At 38.3% G+C, this 20,933-nt stretch overlaps 1 protein-coding gene across 2 annotated transcripts in view; it reads left to right on the plus strand.

Moving 5' to 3' along the window:
* LAMA4 (laminin subunit alpha 4) overlaps positions 1 to 20,933 on the plus strand; it is a 145,654-nt gene that overhangs the window by 96,481 nt on the left and 28,240 nt on the right. For both annotated transcript variants that reach the window (XM_082731914.1, XM_082731915.1), the window contains exons 14-23: positions 1,830 to 1,971; positions 2,723 to 2,819; positions 7,691 to 7,807; positions 9,447 to 9,626; positions 12,843 to 12,982; positions 15,363 to 15,539; positions 16,354 to 16,499; positions 16,930 to 17,092; positions 17,957 to 18,090; positions 19,689 to 19,860. In XM_082731914.1, the coding sequence (XP_082588040.1) occupies positions 1,830 to 1,971; positions 2,723 to 2,819; positions 7,691 to 7,807; positions 9,447 to 9,626; positions 12,843 to 12,982; positions 15,363 to 15,539; positions 16,354 to 16,499; positions 16,930 to 17,092; positions 17,957 to 18,090; positions 19,689 to 19,860 (1,468 nt within the window). The remainder of the gene's footprint in view (positions 1 to 1,829; positions 1,972 to 2,722; positions 2,820 to 7,690; positions 7,808 to 9,446; positions 9,627 to 12,842; positions 12,983 to 15,362; positions 15,540 to 16,353; positions 16,500 to 16,929; positions 17,093 to 17,956; positions 18,091 to 19,688; positions 19,861 to 20,933) is intronic.

A 20,933-nucleotide genomic window follows, 5' to 3' on the forward strand; every position in this document is an offset into this window, starting at 1 on the left:
TATGTATTGATGCAGTACCTCTTTTGTGCCTCATAATGAAAACAGCATTAAAGACTCTCTTAATCATTTCTTGCATCTTAACATTAGCAAACAAATTTTAAAATATTAATGAATATTTGTAACATTTTATTCTTTGTATCCCTTTTAAAATTTCCTCAGATTTTCCTCTCTGTGTCATTTCTGAAAACAAGGGCTTGTGGGTAGGAAGAAGTAGAAAGTATGTGAATTAGAATTACCTCAGTAAAGCAGAATTGCATTATGGCTTTCCTTGACCCTAGGTACTTTTGCCTCTGTGGGCCTTTTCCTCCAGAAAAAAAATTTAAAATTACATTTCATAATAGCATTGTTATAAAGACTAATGTAATCGTTACTAGTATCCTCATTGTTCTTCTGAGTTAAAAAAAAAAAAATGAAAATGAAAAAAATTCTTTATGGGCCCCTCTTATGCCTAAGGGAGAAGTCAGCTCTCCCACAAAGGAGCCTAATGATTGTGAACTAGAACCAAAGAGAAGAAAGTAGCCAGGGAAATACAGAGAAGTTGTTCTGAGCCTAAGAGAGCACACTGAAACTGAAACTTGATGGAGGAAATTGAGAATCAATAGAGTTCAATAGGTCAGGGAAATTGGAAGAAATGACCCAGTGTGGGATCCTCAATGTCACATACTGTGTCACAGAGAATCTTCTGGAAGTTACTGACGAATCAAGTGATAGTAGTCATCAGTGTTTGGGACTGAGAAGAAAATATGCAACTGGTGTATTTAAAACTGAGTAAAATTGAGGCAAAGGATTCAGGATGAGATGCAACAGTGACAGGATATTTATGTTAGAGAGGAAGAAGTATGCGTCAAAAAAGTGAATTATTTTATGAATACACTTAGAATTTGAAGTTCCAATTCAGGAAATAGTTTAGACACAATAATAAATCCTGATGTTTATTGGATGACAGGCGTGGGACCAAACATGTCACCTAGTTTATCTCTATTGTACCTCACATCAGTCCTCTGAGGCATATACGTTATCAGGCATTATGTGAGAATGCCCAGTGCATGATGGGTACCCAGTAAATAGTGGATGAACCTTACAGAGGCCAGAATGGGGTAAAGGCAGAGAACATGGTGTATAGGGCAAAGGTGGAAATGAGTAGGGCTTTGTACTTTAAGGAAGCCGCTGGGCCCCACGAGTGAGACAAACCATAACAACATGTGCCCTGTTTCCCTCTATGAAAAGGGAATAAAAATGGCTACTTCATGGGTGTGGTAAGAATTAAAGACATATCATACACCACAAAACTAGCTCAGAATCAGCACATAGATGCCCGATATGTATCATTCCCCTTCTTAAGGGAAAATACAATGTTTTATAAAGTGAACAAAAGGTTGAATAAATAGAGTGAAACCTACTCATACCTAACACCATGCTGAGCCTTGCACCGTCTCTGAAGACCTTGGTTTCTTTGATGGAAAGAAAATAACAATGATGATCTGGGTGAGTAGGTGGGGAAGGACTGTGTGTTCATTCCTGGGCCTGACCCCCACCACATAAACTCTTGCTTGAAGAGGTGCAGAGGCCTGTTTTTAAATCAGTCCCTTTTCCTGTAGCCACTGCCCGGCAAACGGCTTCTGTGAGTCAAAATGGGGTAAAGGCAGAAGAGAGCAAAGAACTTGTGCTCCCAGGAGAAGCAGCTTGGGAAAACTTCGCCAAGCCAGGTGGCTTTGAAGACGGGAGGGAGGTCCCTGGGGTCCCAGAAGTACTCAAATCAAGCCATAAAAATGGCCCCATTTCCCACAAAAGTGAGAGAGAGAAATAATGACACATGTTTTCTTTAACAGGAATTTGCACAGTTCTGATATGAATGGGCTGGTACAGAAAGCTTTGGATGCTTCAAATGTCTACGAAAATATTGCCAATTATGTTAGCGAAGCCAATGAAACAGCAGAATTGGCTCTGAACATCACCGACCGAGTTCATGACGTGAGTATTCCCTTGTTTTTTTTTTTTTTTTAAGTTTTTGTTTTTACGTAATCTCTACACCCAATGTGGGGCTCGAACTCACAACCCCAGCTCAAGAGTCACATGCTCCACTGACTAGGCCAGCCAAGCGCACTCCTCTACCCCAAGTATTCCCTTATTTTCAACTTCATTTATATGCCTTCTTCCAGCTTAGGACTTTTCTGTTTTCTAATGCCCTCGCTTGAGCTTCCACTGTAATGCAAACGGCAGAGAGTGCAGGAGAACTAAGAAAAGACCATTTTTTTTTGATGTTATGAAGGTTTCAGTAATACTTCTTCAAAATGTGCCATACTCTTGTCAGCAAATGTCATTTCCTTTGACAGCTTTTTTAAACCACGGTCCCTGAATAAAACATATTTAAGATGAGCCCGTACTGATAGAGAAGATGTTTTATGCACACATTCACATTTTTTTCAAATCAAAAATTGTTTATTGAGTGACTTCTATTTGACAAGCACTTTGGTGGGGCCTTGGCCGATTGCTGGTCTAGACTGACTGAATTTTCCATGAAAAACATTTGTCTTGAAATGGACTTTATGAAATGGATTTTATTTCCTCGTGTTCCCATTTGACCTTGATTTTGAGCTATGGAAATTAAGTTGTATGAATTTTTCTTGGTGTTTAGTAAATATATGGTGTCATTTATATCCTCAGTCCATGAAAAGTGGGTTTCTTCTGTCATTCTTACTCTTTCCACACAATTCCTTTGCAGGCTGTCAACGGGATTGATACTCAAATCATTTACCATAAGGATGAGAGTGAGAACCTCCTCAATCAAGCCAGAGAACTGCAAGCCAAGACAGATCCTAGTAAGCATCTCCCCTTTCTTACCTTCCTTCTGATTTACAGCTACTTCTCTCCTTTCATACAGTACTTCTGCATAGGGATAGAGATTTTAAAAGTCTAGGATTAAAGAACAAATGATCTTTTAACTGAATAGTATATGAATAGTTCTTGTTGAGATCCAAGGTATAAAAAAAGTGAAGATTGAATTTTTTTTAAGATATTATTTATCTATTTGAGAGACAGAGAGAGAGTGGGGGAGGCGGGAAAAGAAGGTAAGGGACCAGCAGACCCCACGCAGAGCACAAAGCCGACCCCAGAGCTTAATCTCAAGACCCCAAGATCATGACCAAGCAGAAACCAAGAGTTAGATGCTCAACCAACTAAGCCACCCAAGTGGATATTATAAATAAAATTGGATATTATAAAATAAATTGTGATTAAAGAAAAAAAGAACTTCCATGTAGTAAAATGTGGTGTGTATTCTTGTTAATCAAATAAACTAATTGTGGCACCCGGGTGGCTCAGTTGTTTAAACGTCTGCCTTCGGCTCAGGTCATGATCCTGGGGTCCTGGGATCAAGTCCGTGTCGGGCTCTTTGCTTGGTGGGGAATCTCCTTTTCCTTCTACCCTTCCCTCCTGCTTGTGATCTCTCTCTCACTTTCTCTCTTTCCCAAATAAATGAATAAAATCTTTAAAAAATTTGGTTAATTAATAGAAATCTACCATGTTTACCTATTTTCAAGGAAATAATGCCATAAAATACACTTAACACTAAAACTGTATTGTATATAATTTAGTCTTTCTTGAACAATTCAGAAGGCCCTTTAAAATTTTACATGAAGTAATGAGTCAGTAGTGGGAGAATCAGGAGGATAGGAAACCACAGAGCCACGTACTTATCAGCACTTTCCTGTAGTTTGTGTTCTGTAAGTTTACTGTATCTAGGACAAGCCAGTGACCATTGGAAAGAAGCATTTCCAAAGATTAGTGTTTGCATCTGTGACAGCAAACACATCCAAGTGCGAGAGGGAAGGAAAAGTAAAAGCAAAATCACGTTAGCCAATTTTGAATCTTGTGAGCTACTCTTAAAAACAGTTGCATTGGCTAAGAATTTCACTAAACGATATTCATCTCTGAGTTAATGAACTCATACCTAAAGAGGGTTGCGCATTGACTGATGAGGTTGGAAATCCATTATCTAGCTAACTTCTAACTACCACCTAAAAACAAAAACCAAGTTTGAAACAGAAAATGTCATGTAATTTTATCAAAGCAACTAATCTTGATTCTAATCATGCATTTTCTTTTTTTTAACAAAGAACACTATATATAGGGGAAAAAAGTATTTGTTTTTCCTATGCAGAATATTTAACAAGCTGTGGTATAAAGCAACTATTATTTTATGTTTGCTGTATAAACAAAGGCAATAAAAATGTTCTCTTCTAATTCATTCGTTATATAAGTCTAGTCTTGAACATATCCCTTTTTTTTTAGTCTTGAACATACTCTTACAAAAGAATTAGAATATTGGAGCAAGTCCAAACAAATCATGATGTAATACCTTGTCTGAACTGAAGGATGAATTTTCCCAAAGAACTTTCCCAAAGCAACAATTTAGAATATTGAAAGTAAAATATATTTTATTGAATTATATTAACACACAATGTTATAAAAGTTTCATGTGAACAGTATAATGATTCAACAGTTCTACACATTACTCAGTTGCTCATCACAATAAGTGTACTCTTAAAAGTAAAATATTTTTTAAGTAAATGTTGCCATATCAATGTATTTCTTTGTTTCTTGTGATGTGAAGACCAGAGTATGTGGATTTTCAGGACACAATGACTTCGATATTTTGTTCTCTTTGATAATTTACAATGCAGTCTTGTCCTTCTCATGAAAACAATTTTTCATTCCTGGTAATAATGTCTCTTCAAAGTTCTATAACTTAAGTACAGATAAAATCTCTGCATTGGTCTCTGAATATTTTGCAAATCTGTTTTCCTCTTTCATGATCTTGTTCGGTTAAATTTCTTCACATATTTAATTTCAAAGGGACATCCTTGGGGAATTAGGACTGTGTGGGTCAGAACTTCCCTCCCTTTAGACAATAACGTTTGTGATATAAATTCAGATTTTCAGATTAAACTATATTTATCTACTGAGTTACATTACAATTTCAAATTACTGTTAATTCATTTCCAAATAACATTCAATGATTAGTAATCTTTATAACCCAGATTTCCTTTCTTTATTATCTATATCAAATAGTTAGCAATCTATAATAAACTCAGGAAGCTGCTATTTAAAGGAATCTTCTATTGAATTCATTTCTAAAATGAAAACTGTTTATGTAAAACAATAAGTTTCAAATAGGAAAGAAATTTTATGAAACATTTTTTTCTTAGAAACATCCAGCCCCAAATATAATTTTTTTCACTTATTTTTATCAAGGGCTCCAAATGTAGAGTTAAATATATTCTTTCTCAGTATATCATTCAGCATCTTTTGCAGCTACAAAACCCAAAAAGAAGAGCTGAAAAGATTATAAATTATTCAAAAAAGATTATAAAATATTCAAAAATTGAAAGTAAAAGAGGGAGAAGAGGGTGCAATACAAGTGCAAAGTATGTTTAAGTCCTTCCTTGAATTCTGGGAAATTTTTAGCACTCACCGGAGGAATTAAGAAAGAAGTGTTTGTACTTTGTTTACATTGTACTTGGTGACAGAATCAACTCAGCACCACTCATTTTATACCCATCATACACAAGTGCGGAAAGACAACTGAACAAGAAAGCAAGCACACAAAGACTGTATAATGGAAATGAGAAAGTACGCCATGGCAGAGTATATATTTACAAGCCTTTTGGAGAGAAAGAGAAAAGTATAATAGGAAGGGAAGAAATGATTTGTCTGTTTGTCAAAAAGCATAAACTTCCTGATGATTTGGGAGTAAACGACGCACAAACCAAGAATCTTTGGAAAGTTCATCCTTCAGTTCAGACAAGGTATTACATCATGATTTGTTTGGACTTGCTCCAAAATAACCCGTTTTGGGACTATGCTACAAGTGCACTTTCAAGAATAGTTTTGTAAGAAAAAGACTATCGAACCTGATACAAGAACAAATAGAAAATCTGATAGACCTGTATATACATATATAAATTTAATCAGTAATTAAACCCTTCCCACAAAGAAATCTCAAGGCTCGGATGGTTTCCCCAGTGAATTCTTCCAACCATCTAAACAAATGACACCACTTGTGTATAAATTCTTCCAGAAAATAAAAAAAGATGAAATATTGTCTAATGTATTCTATGAGGCCTACAAAACTAAGATACAAAACCTGATAAGGACATTGTAAAAAAACAAAAGGAAGATTATAAGCCAATTTCTCTCTCAAATTGAGATGTGAAAAACCTAAACAAGACATTAGCAAATCAAATCTAACACACATAGAAATGGTAATACATGACCAAGTTAACTTTGTTCTGGGATTTCAGGGACAGTGTAACATTTCAAACATCAATAGTAGTTTACCACATTTAAAGAATATATCAGAAATTTCATATGGTTATCTCACCACATGCAGGAAAATCATTTAACAAAACTCAGTGTCCATTCATGTTTAAAAAAACTCATAGCAACTTCTGTAATCTAAGAAAGAAAAATAAAATAAAATAAAAATAAGGAAGCATATTAATACTGAAATATTTAAAGTTTGCCCACTAAGACTGGAAACGACAAATATATCCCACATTACCAATTCAATGTGTAAAAGTCCAGTTTATTTCTATGTAGAAAATAATTAGAAATTTACTTTTTAACACCATTTGCAATAACATAATATACCTAGAAATAAAGCTGATGAAAGATAAGATCTCTACACATAAAACTGAAAAGAAATTAAAGATGATCTAAATAAATGGAGATCAAAATGAGAATTTAGATCTAAAGAAGAGTAAGCAAAAACAATTAACTGGAAGACTCAAATTTGTAAAAATAACAATTCTGCCAAATTTATGTATAGACTAAATATAACACCAACCAAAGTACCAGAACTATATGTAAATGATGAGAAGATGGTCCTAGAATTTCCACGGAAATGGGTGTGGGAGGAGCTAAGCAGCCAGTGTAATCCTTGAAGAATAAAATCAAAGCTGGAAGATTTAAACACCAGATATCAAGACTTAACCACTCTACAGAAATAAAAACAGAGATATGAAAGCTATAAAAAATTATACTACTGTATCATTTCTTTTTAATAAAATTTAAGAATAAGCACAACTAAAAAAAAAAAAAAAGAATAGACACAACTAACAGATGGAGATAGAATTCAGAACAGTGGTCATCCTTGGGGAATTACAGAGGGCCCAGAAAATTGAATAGCAATAGTGTTCTACTTTCTTGATTTAGCACAGCATATATGCCGTGCTCAGTTTGCGAAAATTTGTTTATAATGTGCACTCTTTTCTAGATGTATGTTGTATATCCATTAGAATTTTATTTAAAAATTAAGAAAAAATAATTATTCTTATATAACAAGTCATCGCCATAAATATAGACCTTTCGTTTCAGCTCTTTATCAATTGTGCTGCTAGTTGTAAGTCACAGCAGTGCTATATTTTTCAAAGAAGTTAGCCATTATGCTTGCACCTTTTATGAGTCACTTTATGGCATTCTAAATCACTCCAAGCAGTGCGACTAGTCTTCTATAGTCCTGTACCTCTTAATTGGAATGCCACTTTCCAGAGCTGGTGTTCTATGTTCACACCATATTCAGAATATAATAGATGACCCCACAGCATAGATCAGAACTGTCCTTGTTGAAATGGAGATTTTTTTTATCCCCCTAGCATCTTGGCTCCTTTTTTTGGCTTCTTCTTCATAGGCAATGATGAGGCGGTAGCTGACACCAACAGGCGTGTGGACGGAGCCCTAGCAAGGAAGAGTGCTCTCAGAAACAGATTGAGTGACGCCATTAAGCGACTACAAGCCACAGAGAGAGGTAAGGGTCACAGACAAGAACATAGTAAGCCTCAACTGTTTCTTTGCTGGGATTCAAATAAATGCTTGAGGAAGGAGTACATGATTCCTTACTTGTCAATACTTCTATAAATAAATATTGTTTTCTGGTGACAAAAGGAACTATGTTCATCACACACACACAAACACACACGCACACGCACACACACACACACCGGAAAATAATTGTAAAACCTATAATCATACCTCCTAGGGGTGACCATTACATTTGAGAGCATTTTCCTCCAATCATGTGTGTGTGTGTGTGTGTGTGTGTGTGTGTGTGTGTACTTGTGTGCGTCCACATGTACAGGTGCTTTAATGCAATCAGGCTGCTTATACTATTTTGTAACCACTTCCTTGTGAACATTCCTTCTTCTCTAATAAATATGCCCTATTTGGGTCTGGGTCTCTCTGGCCCCACATGTGAGTAGCAGACTGTTACCTGCCATGTCATTCTGATAGTACAAGTAGGGAGACCACCAAGCCAAATGGAGACACAAGAGCACTCATTTTGCCTAATCTGGTACTACAGTGGTATCTTAAAAAGATGGGCTGGGAACCAGAGGGGCTGGAAGCCAGACTACTGGATGTGCGTTTTCTCCTACATGGAGCAAATCCATCTACTGCCTCCTAGTTTGCCAAAGCCCCCAGGACCATGTCATCCAACGAGAATCCCTTTCATCTGCACCATCAGAGCTGCCACAAGCTGGAGCACTGGGCTGTGGTGTATACACTTCCTGTCATGTAGGAAAGTACCACCATTGCCTTTAGATGGTGGTGAACCCTGAGGCTTGTCAAGGTTAGGAACTTGCTCCAAAAAGCACAGCTCCAAAAAAGAAGCAGACCCAGGATTCAAAGGTGCATCCATCAGAGTTCAGATTATGTAAGGTTGAATTAAATCTTTCTCCACTCAAGAAAAAGAAAAGCTATAACCTCACCTGTGACTTTTATTACCAAAGTAATACATGATTATTATAGAAAGAGTAGAAAATACAGATAAGAAAAAGAACAAAAGAAGAAAAATCTTTTTAAATCTTATTACCCAGGAAAAAACATTTTGTTGTAAACTTTTTTTATTTTAAATACATAACTTTTTAATAAAAATAGAATGTCACTTTACATGCTATTTTGCAACTTGGTTTTACTATTTAAAAATAATTTTCCATACTGATTTAATAAGAAGCCTGCTTCCATACTGGTTTACTTTTGCATTTTTACAGCAAAATGCGTCCCACATAGAAGAAAGTGATATTTACAATGATATCAGACATGAACATTTTATGACTTAAAATCTCCTATATGTTTTCGGTGGCTTTCTCACCAGGTCTCTAACCTGAAGAAATACTAAGTACTTTTTTAAAAACTTCACCTCTAATTTGAAAATGTTTTAAGTGGGCTGCCTGGTTTTAATGAGACTCTAGAGTCTTTCAAGCTCACTTTGTAACGCTACCTTCACATTTCTAACTTGTGCCATCATTAACATCTACTTAAAGATCTTTGTTCAGCTTAAAAACCCAAAACTTGAGGGCTGCCTTATCCCAATGATTAAATGGACGTTGATGCTCCCAACAAATGTCCTGCTTCTCTGCAAAGTGAGTGTCTCTGTGCTCTGTGTGAAGGTGACGCCCAGGAGCGCCTGGGTCAATCGAAGCTGATCACGGAGGAGGCCAACAAGACCACAGTGGAAGTCCAGCGGGCAGCCGCCCCCATGGCTAACAACCTAACCAACTGGTCACAAAATCTTCAGAGCTTTGACTCTTCTGCTTACAGCACAGCGGTGGACTCTGCGCGAGATGCAGGTATCACAGTTTGCATCCAGATGAATTGGCCATTCGGCTCAACACGACTTTCATTAAGATGCAGTGGTTTTCATCTGGGTGTGAGATTAGAATATTGTAGAAATCCGCTTAGAAAAAAAAAAATTTGCTCAGGTCATCTATGACACACACGTATATGTATACACATATACATGTATATGCATGTAAAATATATATATTTCACAAAAATATACTAGAGAGATTGGTTAAGCATCATTTTTTTCTATAGGAAATAATGGCAGCACTGATGTTGGTCAATGTTAAGTCTGTTCCTTGGGGAAGAAGGTCAATCACAAAATATTGGTTTACTTTGGGGAAAAATATTTACTAAACTGAATTGCTTTGTCCTTACCTGAGAAATGTAGGTTATTACCAACAGGTACTGACTATGTCCATTCAAAACTGAAGGTTCCAGGGCACCCAGGTGGTTCAGTCGTTATGTGTCTGTGTTCGGCTCAGGTCATAATCCCAGGGTCCTAGGATTGAGCCCTGCATCGGACTCCCTGCTGGGCAGGAAGCCTGCTTCTCCCTCTCCCACTCCCCCTGTTTGTGTTCCCTCTCTCTCTCTCTCTCTGTCAAATAAATAAGTAAAATCTTTAACAAAACTGAAGGTTCCCATGAAGAATAGTTTGGGAGCACCTGGGAGGCATAATCAGTTAAATTTCCGACTCTTGGTTTCTGCTCTCAGGTCATGATCTTGGGTCATGATCTCGAGCCCCACTCGTGCTCCCAGCTGAGTGCTCCCCACTCAGCATGGAATCTGCTTGAGATTCTCTCTCCTGCTCTCCTGCTCCCCTGCTCGGCGTGCTCTCTCTCTCTCTCTGTTGCTCTCAAATAAATAAATAAACCCTAAAAAAAATAATAATTGGAGAAGGGTTTGTTGCCCAGCTTGAATGCAAATTTACAGCAATGATAATGAAATACTCTGTTATCTACCTAATTTATTTAGTTATACACAGATATTTAAATCACATATTACCATGTTTATTTGATCTCTTCTACCTCTTAAATATCAATGACTGTCATGACTAGAACTTCCTGTTCTCCAGCATGGTTTTGCAGAACATATTACGTTCACTTCCATCCGAGTTAAGGAAGAATTTTATTAATCTACATTTGATCTGTCACTAGAAATTTTATCCCAGGTCACCTATATTCATTCCCATAACAAGAAGATAACCGTTATGTTCATCTCTTAAGTATATATTCATGACTTTTACCATGTAACCGCTCACCTGATTGCATTTAGCACTTAATCTCTAAAAGATTTGCCTTCGTGATATCTAACATTTACATTTATAAAGACAGAGCCTCAGGAATGTTTACTAAATCTGTGTTAAATTTTTTTCTTCCTTTTTTGGTCCAATCCACAATTCCAGTAAGCATCCAGAACTACCACTAATTGAAATTGTTTTAGGCCTCTGTGTTTTCCTCAGATAGCATTTTGTGGTTCAAATCAAAGTAAATGAAAGAGCATACCACAACATAAGAGACTTTGTAAAGACTATAATAAAAGGTGGTTCCCTTTCTCGGGGAATTGAGAACGGGAAACTTTGTTTTATATACATTTCCATAATCAAAATTTAATGTAACACATGAAATATACTTCATTACCTATAATTTTTAAACATGATTATACTATAAAATGGCTATTGTGGTCAGTTATCCAAACAACAAATATTTACCTCTATTTATTAACATGATAAAGTGATAATTGTTATTATTTTTCTTCATTCCATTCCTTAAGATAGAGAAACACCCTACTTCCTAAATACAGAAGAGTTTTATCCTTGGTCCTCACTGACATATTCTCCTGAATCTGAGTTTAGTTTGGGTTCGGTAAGAGGCTTCCTGTTTGCCAGCTGCTACTGCTTAGTGACCATGGCTCTGCCCTTCTCCGGGGGAATATGCAAAAAATATTCATTCTCTGGTCCCGGTTCGTAAACCTTCATGTGCTTTAGAATCACCTGGGCGTCACTCCCAGAGTTTCTAATTGAGCAGGTTTGGGTTGGAGCCACAGATTTTGCATTTCTGACAAGTTCCCTGATGATGCCAATACTGCTGGTCTGTGGACCACACGTTGAGAACCACTGGTCCGGTTCATGAACCCTTATAGAAAGTTACGCCATTCTCCCTGTTTTGGACTTCTCTCATCTAGCTGTGTAAATATGATTTATTCTCTCTTTATTTAAGGTTTTATTTATTTATTTTAGAAAGAGAGCATGTGAGCAGGAGGAGGAGCAGAAGAAGAGGGACGGGGTGCCTGCGTGGCTCAGTGGGTTAAGCCTCTGCCTTCAGCTCAGGTCATGATCTCAGGGTCTTGGGATCGAGCCCTGCATCGGGCTCTCTGCTCAGCAGGGAGCCTGCTTCCTCCTCTCTCTGCCTGCTTGTGATCTCCGTCTGTCAAACAAATAAATAAAAATCTTTAAAAAAAAAAAAAAGAAGAAGAAGAAGGAGAGGGACAAGCAGACTCCCCACTGAGCGCAGAGCCGGTGTGAGGCTCCATCTCAGGTCCCTGAGATCATGACCTGAGCCAAAATCAAGGGTCAGACGCTTAACCAATGGAGCCACCCAGGCACCCCTATTTCTCTTTTCTATGTATACCTCATACCTTAAAAAAAAAAAAAAAAAAAAAAACACAAACCTACAAAGTCAGTATGATGTGTTTGTATCATCACCCTTATTGGGCCCATAGACCATGGCGCCCACCCTCTCCTTGGCACCAACTGCCACTCTTCTGGGCACTCGGTTGTTTTCTCCATGTAGCTCTGCCTCTGCATGGACCATTGCAGCAGCAGTGTGATGTTCCCAGGCAACCTGGGAAAAAACATTCCCACCTCCTTTTGCCCAGCCTTCCTTTAGACTTGTTCTATCAGTTTCATTAGAAATGCAGTAGACCCTATGCTATATGGGGACAAAAACATCTGTACATTTTTCGTGGGCCCGGCCCTTCAGAAATGTACATTGTCAGCCAGCTGACTCTACATACATGTAGACCAATAGACATTATAAATGCCACAAAATAGGAATTGTTTATATAGTGGGCTTAACTCTTCCTTTGGCAGGATTACAAATAATTACAGATCTCACAAAAGTAGCCTGTGTTTGTTGTCTCTTCACCTGATTCCTTAAATACAGCTAATATTAGTTAATATCATTGAGATATTTACTCAAGTGATTAATTTTTGTTAACTGCAGTACGAAATCTGACAGAGGTTGTCCCTCAGCTCCTGGATCAGCTCCGCACCGTAGAACAGAAGCGGCCTGCGAGCAACGTCTCCGCCAGCATCCAGAGGATCCGGGAGCTTATAGCTCAGACCAGAAGTGTTGCCAGCAAGGTAAGCATGAAAGAAGACTTCTCAGTGATCAGGAAACTGAATCACAGCCCTAAGGCAGCTGCCAGAGCCCAGAATCTTTCTACTTCAGTAGTTCTTTTTTTTTTTTTTTTTTTGTTTAATTCATTTGAGAGAGAGAGAGAGAGAACGCGCATGCAAGTGCACAAGCAGCGGGGAGGGGCAGAGACAAAGAGAAGCAGACTCCCCGCTGAGTAGGGATTTTTTCTCCCCCCCACCCCCACACCTACCCCCACCTCCACTTCCACCACTTACAGGACTCCATCCCACGACTCTGGGATCGACTCTGGGATCGTGACCTGAGCCAAAAATAGAGGCTTAACCCACTGAGCCACCCAGGTGCCCCCTCTACTTCATTAGTTCTAAGGCACCATCTAGATCTGTTTATTAGAATTACATGAAGAGCTTTGAAAACTAAACCCGTTCCCGGTCCCAACCTCAAAGCCATGATCAGGCTCTCTAGAGGATGGGCTCAGTTCCTGTATTTTTTTAAAAGCTTCCTCATAATTCTTATGGATAGCCAAGATTAAGAGTCATAGGGTTAACCTAGTCAATAAAGCTTGTAGAGGAAAAGAAATTGAGTAAAGCTAACACCAACCGAAGACACGATTTATACTTGTCAATATTATTAATTATTGGAACATGTGTTTTAGTGCAATTACTATGTTGAATAATCCTGCCCATCTACCTCTTTAGGGAATTCTCTGGTATAACATTGATAGAGGGAGCCTTCACTGACCCCCTACAGGGGTCACTGTGGAATCACAGATCACCTAAACTGAACAATCTTTACACAGAGGCCACACAGCAACACCAAAATTCAATTAACGTTTTCAGTTGGCAAATAGGGCTCATCCTTGGCCCTCTTTTTCATTTATTTTTTATTGATGCATAGATCGGCATTATATGGTTTTGTTTTCTCAATTGCAAATTGTCCTGAACAGACCATGAGCCCTAAGCACTGACCAAAAGAAGAGTTGGAAATCAACTATTTTGTAATGGAGGAGATCGCTTTTGGTAAATATATTCAGCATTTAAATGATTTGTGGTAATTGGTCTCACACCCCAAATTACCTTTGTTAGATACTTTGGGAAGCATTTCAAGAAAAGCTTAGCGTGAAGAAACGTTTTTTTCCAAAGCTAGGTTTCTGGGAGTGCTTTCTGGTAGTTTGATTCAAACGGAGAAAACTTTGGGGAACTTAACCACCTAAAATTGTTTTCTAGAGAGAGTCTTGGCAATGCCTTTGGGAGCCCCTTGGGCTCCCCAAAGTGAGGTACTTTCTGTGCAGATATATTTCCTTCTCAGACTCAATTTTTATGAAAAAAGACTTTAATCCCATGAATTGTTTGTTTATTAAGATGATTAATTTTTACTCAACTAGCAATGTAAGACAGCTGTATTCTAGGCACTTGGGAATATAGTCTTGAGCTTACTGACCATCAATATTAACCAAATTAATATTATATAATGGATATCAATACATCTAATTATTCAGAAATATTTGCATGTGTGACATGGATATAGAAGTCCATCCCCTTCTGAATACTCAGAAAATCACTCTGAACCAGACCAGAGAATCAGCTTATCATATTGGGCCTCTCAGACATGCATCTACTGAATTGTGCTTTGTTTTGAGGTTTTTCTAAGAATTATTATAAGAAACATCTTAATGAACTCATTACAGTTATAATAATGATAGAGCCAGGAACTGGAAAGTACTTTATAGTTATTATCTCATTTCACTCAGCAAGATTTTCATCCACACTTTACATTTGAAGAAACTGCAGGTTAAGTGACTTGCTCACAGTTACAGAGCTAGTAAGAAGCAGAGCCAGGTTTCAAGACCCTGTTGAAGACTCCAAAGCTGGACTAGACCCCTCCCAACAGTCCTGGTGTGCTCAAGGATGTTACTCACAGCCTTATTTCTTGTTCCTCTTTTTAAAACCCTGAGGAGAAAGTTCTAGCCGTATTAGTTCCCCAGATGTGTTATACTTCTAATCAACTAGTCATTGTTAATTTTATGGGCCTCATGACCTGTGTAACTGACCAGGAATCCTATCAAGCTATTTAGTTCACCCCAACCAAGTTTGTAATTCATTGTGGGATTCTTAGTTATCCTCATCATAGATCCGCTTTGTCACCATTTTTTGGCTTCCTTTCACCCCATTTTAAATGTAAATGACTATATTATGATCGCCCTTAACCCCTTTCTCCCACAAGGTGAGGACATCAGGAAAGAAAGACAAGGAAGGGAGTAGGACTCAGAGAGTCCATAAGGATGGAGGGAATCCCTTTGGAAACCATGGGAGAGAGCTGTGCCCATTTCTGCAGGGTGCTTTTAACAGAAACATTCTCTAACTCCAGATCCAAGTCTCCATGATGTTTGATGGCCAGTCAGCAGTCGAGGTGCACCCCAAAACCAGTATGGATGACTTAAAGACCTTCACATCCCTGAGCCTGTACATGAAACCTCCCCCCGTGAAGCAGCCAGAGCTGGCTGGAGTTACGGACCGGTTCATCCTGTACCTCGGAAGCAAAACCGTAAGCTTGTGACATGGGTTTTTTTTTTTTTCCTAGTAAATTTATTTTTATTTAATATTTTTCCTTTTTTTAAATTTAAATTCGATTAGCCAACAGAGAGTACATCATTAGTTTCAGGTGTAGAGTTCAATAATTCATCAGTTGCGTATAACACCCAGGAAAACACGACATTTGAAAAGAGAGAATAATAGTCAAAGGAAAGACAGGGGCTTTCCTCTTCCTTTAAAACAAAACCACCTATGCAAACAAACAACATTCCCATTCTGGTTACCCAAACAACATTCCCGTTCTGATACAGACCACTTTAATCCCGAGACTCGAGTGGTCATAAAGGTAAGTGGTTCCTTCTCTAGTGGGTTATTTCTGGGGCTGCTTCGTGATCAGTCTCACACGGCTCATTGAATGCAACATTTCAAGGACTTCCAGAACCCAGAGGCCTACTAACAGTTGTTGCTCACCCTGTTTGGACAGGCACAGCAGTCTGTCTTGGCGGGCTGCGTTATGTCCATGGGTTAACCAGACGGGATCAGGCCACTCCTGGAAGCCGTCAGATGTCCACAAGCCTGCCGTTGCCTGCCTCCCTGTCCAGGATGCACTTGGACAAACACAGGGGAGCAGCACACCAATGTAGCCACAGGGAGGCTGGAAAGAAAAAGGCATTGCCCAATCCAACAGGAACTTTGTAATAATTCAGGCAAGATGTGCCTTGTAGACAGCCAAGCACTTGGATTGATGATTGTCCCTTAAAGAAAGGAAAACAAAATATGATGTTCATTCATATGGATTTTCTTTAAGTGGCTTCTTGACATTTCAGGCCAAAAAAGAATACATGGGTCTTGCAATCAAAAATGATAACCTGGTGTACATTTATAATCTGGGAGCTAAGGATGTAGAGATTCCCCTGAACTCCAAGCCCGTCAGCTCCTGGCCTGCTTACTTCAGCATTGTCAAGATTGAAAGGTAAAGTGAATTCACAATACAGGGCTTCCATGCACATTTCATAAAAAAAATCTGTGGGAATGCATGCGTGTGTGTGCTCACGTGCACACACACACACACACACACACACTGTTTTCCTGTGGATGTTTAAATAGCATTTTCTTCCCTTTATTGTTGCTCCTTTTTTCCCCTAGTATGCCTATGTTGCTTCCCAAATACCTAAGTCAGGAAAAAAAAGATTAGAAAAAAGTACTCATCATTTCTAAATAGCAAACAGATTATTAGATCTTTTTATCTGCCCAATCCATGCCTTCATTCCAAGATGGAATATCTTTTTTTTTCCTTTCTGCTGATTGTTGACATCCTGTAAAAGCTTTCACATGACGACCTTTTAAAAAAAACATATTTTCTACAAATTATCTGGCTAATAAGGACTGAAAATTCTTAACAGGGTAGGAAAACACGGAAAGGTGTTTTTGACGGTCCCAAGTCTGAGTAGCACTGCAGAGGAAAAGTTTATTAAAAAGGGAGAATTTACGGGAGATGACGCCTTGTTGGATCTGGACCCTGAGGACACTGTGTTTTATGTTGGTGGCGTGCCTTCGAACTTCAAGGTAAGCTATCCAGCCAGATTTGGACTTACTGAAAATCTACACTGACTGTTTTTTAAAAATCCATAAGTCCTACAATGATTTGGGGGTGTATCGAAATCTTGGTATTTTAAGAAAGAAGTTAGCTCCATGGTGTTAAAATTCTGATCTATAAATCTGGCATATAAATCTGGTCTTTGCCACCCATAGTTTCATGGTGTCAGATGCTTTCGGGCTCTAGCTACCACTTGTATATCAATTCATTTCATTCCAATACATGCATACATAATCGATATTACCCCCACCCACTACTGCAGGAGTGCGTGGACCTTGTGGGTTTGCTAGGTTCACAATGACAATTTCAAAAACTCAGTTATTTCAACTAATATAGACATGAAATAAAATACTCGGGATGAAGAAAGGGGTGAATCTAAGGGGGGAGTATGAGACCTGGTGAAAGGCAAATAAATGAAAGGCCCAGATAAGGAGATAGGGAGTTGAGGTAGGATTTCAATCCCAAGGCTACTACTTACTAGTTATAGACATATTATTGAACCTCTCCGAGAATTACTTTCCTTCTGTTGATATGAAAACAGGAATATCTTCCTCAAAGAGCTGCTGAAAGAATTAGTTTTGCTCCTGAATTCGATATTTGGTGTCTGAATGATATATAGTATGTGTATTCAACAAATCCAATCCTCTCTGCTAGATAGGCACAGCTGAAAAATCATTGTTTATCTAAATTATCCGGCCCAGAGGAGACATAGGTCTAGAAAGATATTTATCTATATGGGCAGTTCCCCTTGACCTGTTGTCTATTTCATTGTCTGTTCTGTATCACCTGGGTGAAGCACAATCATCGGGTAATTGACTTTGTCTGTTACATAGCTCCCCGCAAGCTTAAACTTGCCTGGCTTCGTGGGCTGCCTGGAATTGGCCACTTTGAATAATGATGTGATCAGCTTGTACAACTTCAAGCACATCTATAACATGGATCCTTCCAAGTCAGTACCCTGTGCCAGGTAAGAAAGTGTTAAGAGTACTAAAGACTTTGATAGCCACGTGAAAGCAGCAGATGAGACAACCATGAATCAATATTCAGGTTCTCTTTTTTTTCTTTGGGGAACCCAGTCTTGGAACTGCATAAGAGTCATGTCTGCAAAAATCATTTCAGTTTTCTGCCACAGACGAGCATATACAAGAATGAAGTGTTAAACATCTTGTTTGCAGCTTTTTTAAAAAAAAAAAAAAAAAGATTTTATTTATTTATTTGACAGGGAGAGACAAAGTGAGAGAGGGAACACAAGAGGGGGAGTGAGAGAAGGAGAAGCAGGCTTCCCGGTGAGCAGGGAGCCCGATGTGGGGCTCAATCACAGCACCCTGGGACCATGACCCGAGCCGAAGGCAGACACCTAACGACTGAACCACCCAAGTGCCCTTGTTTGCTGCTTTAATTTAGGATTCCAGAGACTTGGGTTTCACCAGAAACTTCTGTTGTCTTAGCACAAAGGGTAGAAAAGAAATCCATTCAAAATCACTCATCAGAATATGGAAGATCACACACACACACACACACACACAGGAATACAGTGAAGTCTTGCCATTTGCAATGACGTGAACGGAGCTGGAGAGTATAATGCTAAGCAAAATTAGTCAAAGGAAGACAAATACCATATGTTTCACTCACGTGTGGAATTTAAGAAATAAAACAGATGAACATGTATGTGCAAGGGGGTGGGCAGAGGGAGGCCAACCAGAAAACGGACTCTTACCTATGGAAAACAAACTGAAAGTTGCTGGAGGGGAGGTGGATGGAGGGATGGTCTAGATGGGGGATGGGCATTAGGAGGGCACTTGCTGTGATGAGCACCGAGTGTTGTACGTAAGTGATGAATCACTCAATTCTAAATCTGAAACTAAAAAAAAAAATTTTTTTAATAAAAAATAAACCATTCATTTAACCTACCTATAAATACTTCTCTGTCTCCCATGTAGACATCAGAACTTACTTTTTTTTCAAGTTTTTATTTAAATTCCAATTAGTTATTCCCCAGGCTTCGTGGGCTGCCTGGAATTAGTTTCAGGTGTAGAATTTAGCGCTTCGTCACTTACATACAACACCCAGTGCTCATCACAATGCCGGCCTTCACGCCCGTCATCCATCCAGCCCTTCTCTCCCCGCAGGTCCTCTCCAGCACCTCTCGGTTTGCTCTCTCTAGTTAAGAGTCTGTTTTGTGGGGGCGCCTGGGTGGCTCAGTGGGTTAAGGCCTCTGCCTTCGGCTCGGGTCATGGTCCCGGCATTCTGGGATCGAGCCCTGCTCAGCAGGGAGTCTGCTTCTTCCCCTCCCCTCTCTCTGCCTGCCTGTCTGCCTGCTTGTAGTCTCTGTCTGTCAAATAAAATAGATAAAATCTTTATTAAAAAAAAAAGAGTCTACTTTGTGGTTTGACTCTCTTTCTGCCTCACACCCCCCCACCATGTTCAGCTGTTCTGTTTCTTAAGTTCCACATATTTAATGCTGTGAGTTCCATGGAAGATGTCATGACAATGGGTTGTAAGTTCCTCACGTGGAAAGCATAATGCAAACTGTCATGCTCATATATCCTTGCGTTTTTATTCCAGAGACAAACTGGCCTTCACTCAGAGCCGAGCTGCCAGCTATTTCTTCGATGGCTCTAGTTATGCTGTGGTAAGGGATATCACAAGGAGAGGGAAATTCGGTCAGGTGACTCGCTTTGACATAGAAGTTCGAACACCAGCTGACAATGGCCTCGTGCTCCTGATGGTCAATGGAGTGAGTAAATATAATAAAAGTCCTTTCTCCTCTCTGTTATTCCCTTTACTTTCCACTGTGCATATTCCTAGGAACCTTCCCAGGTTGAGTGTGTCGTGCCACCAAATCGAAATTTTAGTTTAGAAAGAAAAATTGGATATGTTTTTCTTTAGGGAAGTTGCGCCAGCAATAAGTAATTTCTGCAACTTTGAAATGCATTTTTGGGTGTATATTAAATATAACCCCTTTAATAAGCTAGAGAATTTTGCAGAAAATCAGCACCAAGATCTAGGTGGGTAGTGTGTCTGCAGAAATGCAACACTGACTTTTTTACATCATATGCCTTTATCAGTTAAAAAAAAATGAATGCTTACCATAAATATATGCATTTCTTAATAATATATGTAAAAGCATATATATAAACACACTTATAATGTATACTTTATAATATAATTATGAAGTAATTTATTAATGATTATTAATAGTAATAATCCATATTTTATTATAGAGATAATATTCAAAACTAGGTATAAAAGGTAATTTATATAAAGATAAAATATTGAATGAAAATAAATACAACTTTAAAATAAAGATGAAATGAAATAAAATTGTTTCCTATTTGTTAATGGTACAAATATTAATAGCGGTGTTAGTTAAGAACAATGTAATTAAATATGCATATGCATAAAATATGCATCTCATTAACTTTTTGAGATACAGTGACTCAAAAGTCTTATCCTAAGCCCAGTTGCTTTCAATACTAAGTTTTATTGGCTGTCAAAACTAAACAAAGTACCTCAAAAGTAAAAGTGTCAGATGTGTATCATTGGCTATGCTTACTAAATTATGATACCATTTTTCAGTCTCCTCCACTAATTGGCAAAAGTGGTCTTTGAATTTGGCTGGTACATTTCCATCTTTTATGATGTCAGTTCTTGCTAGCTAATCATATATTGCATCATTTTGTAAACTTTAACAAAAGAACTCAAGACCATTGAAATCTTTATTTGACAGAGTTTTAAACTCGTTAGAAATTTTTTTCTAAAATTATTTTTAATAGTGAAGATATGAGAGTTTTTACAGGTAGTACACAT

Source organism: Mustela nivalis (genome assembly GCF_964662115.1).
Source record: "Mustela nivalis genome assembly, chromosome: 5".
NCBI classification, from domain to species: domain Eukaryota; kingdom Metazoa; phylum Chordata; class Mammalia; order Carnivora; family Mustelidae; genus Mustela; species Mustela nivalis.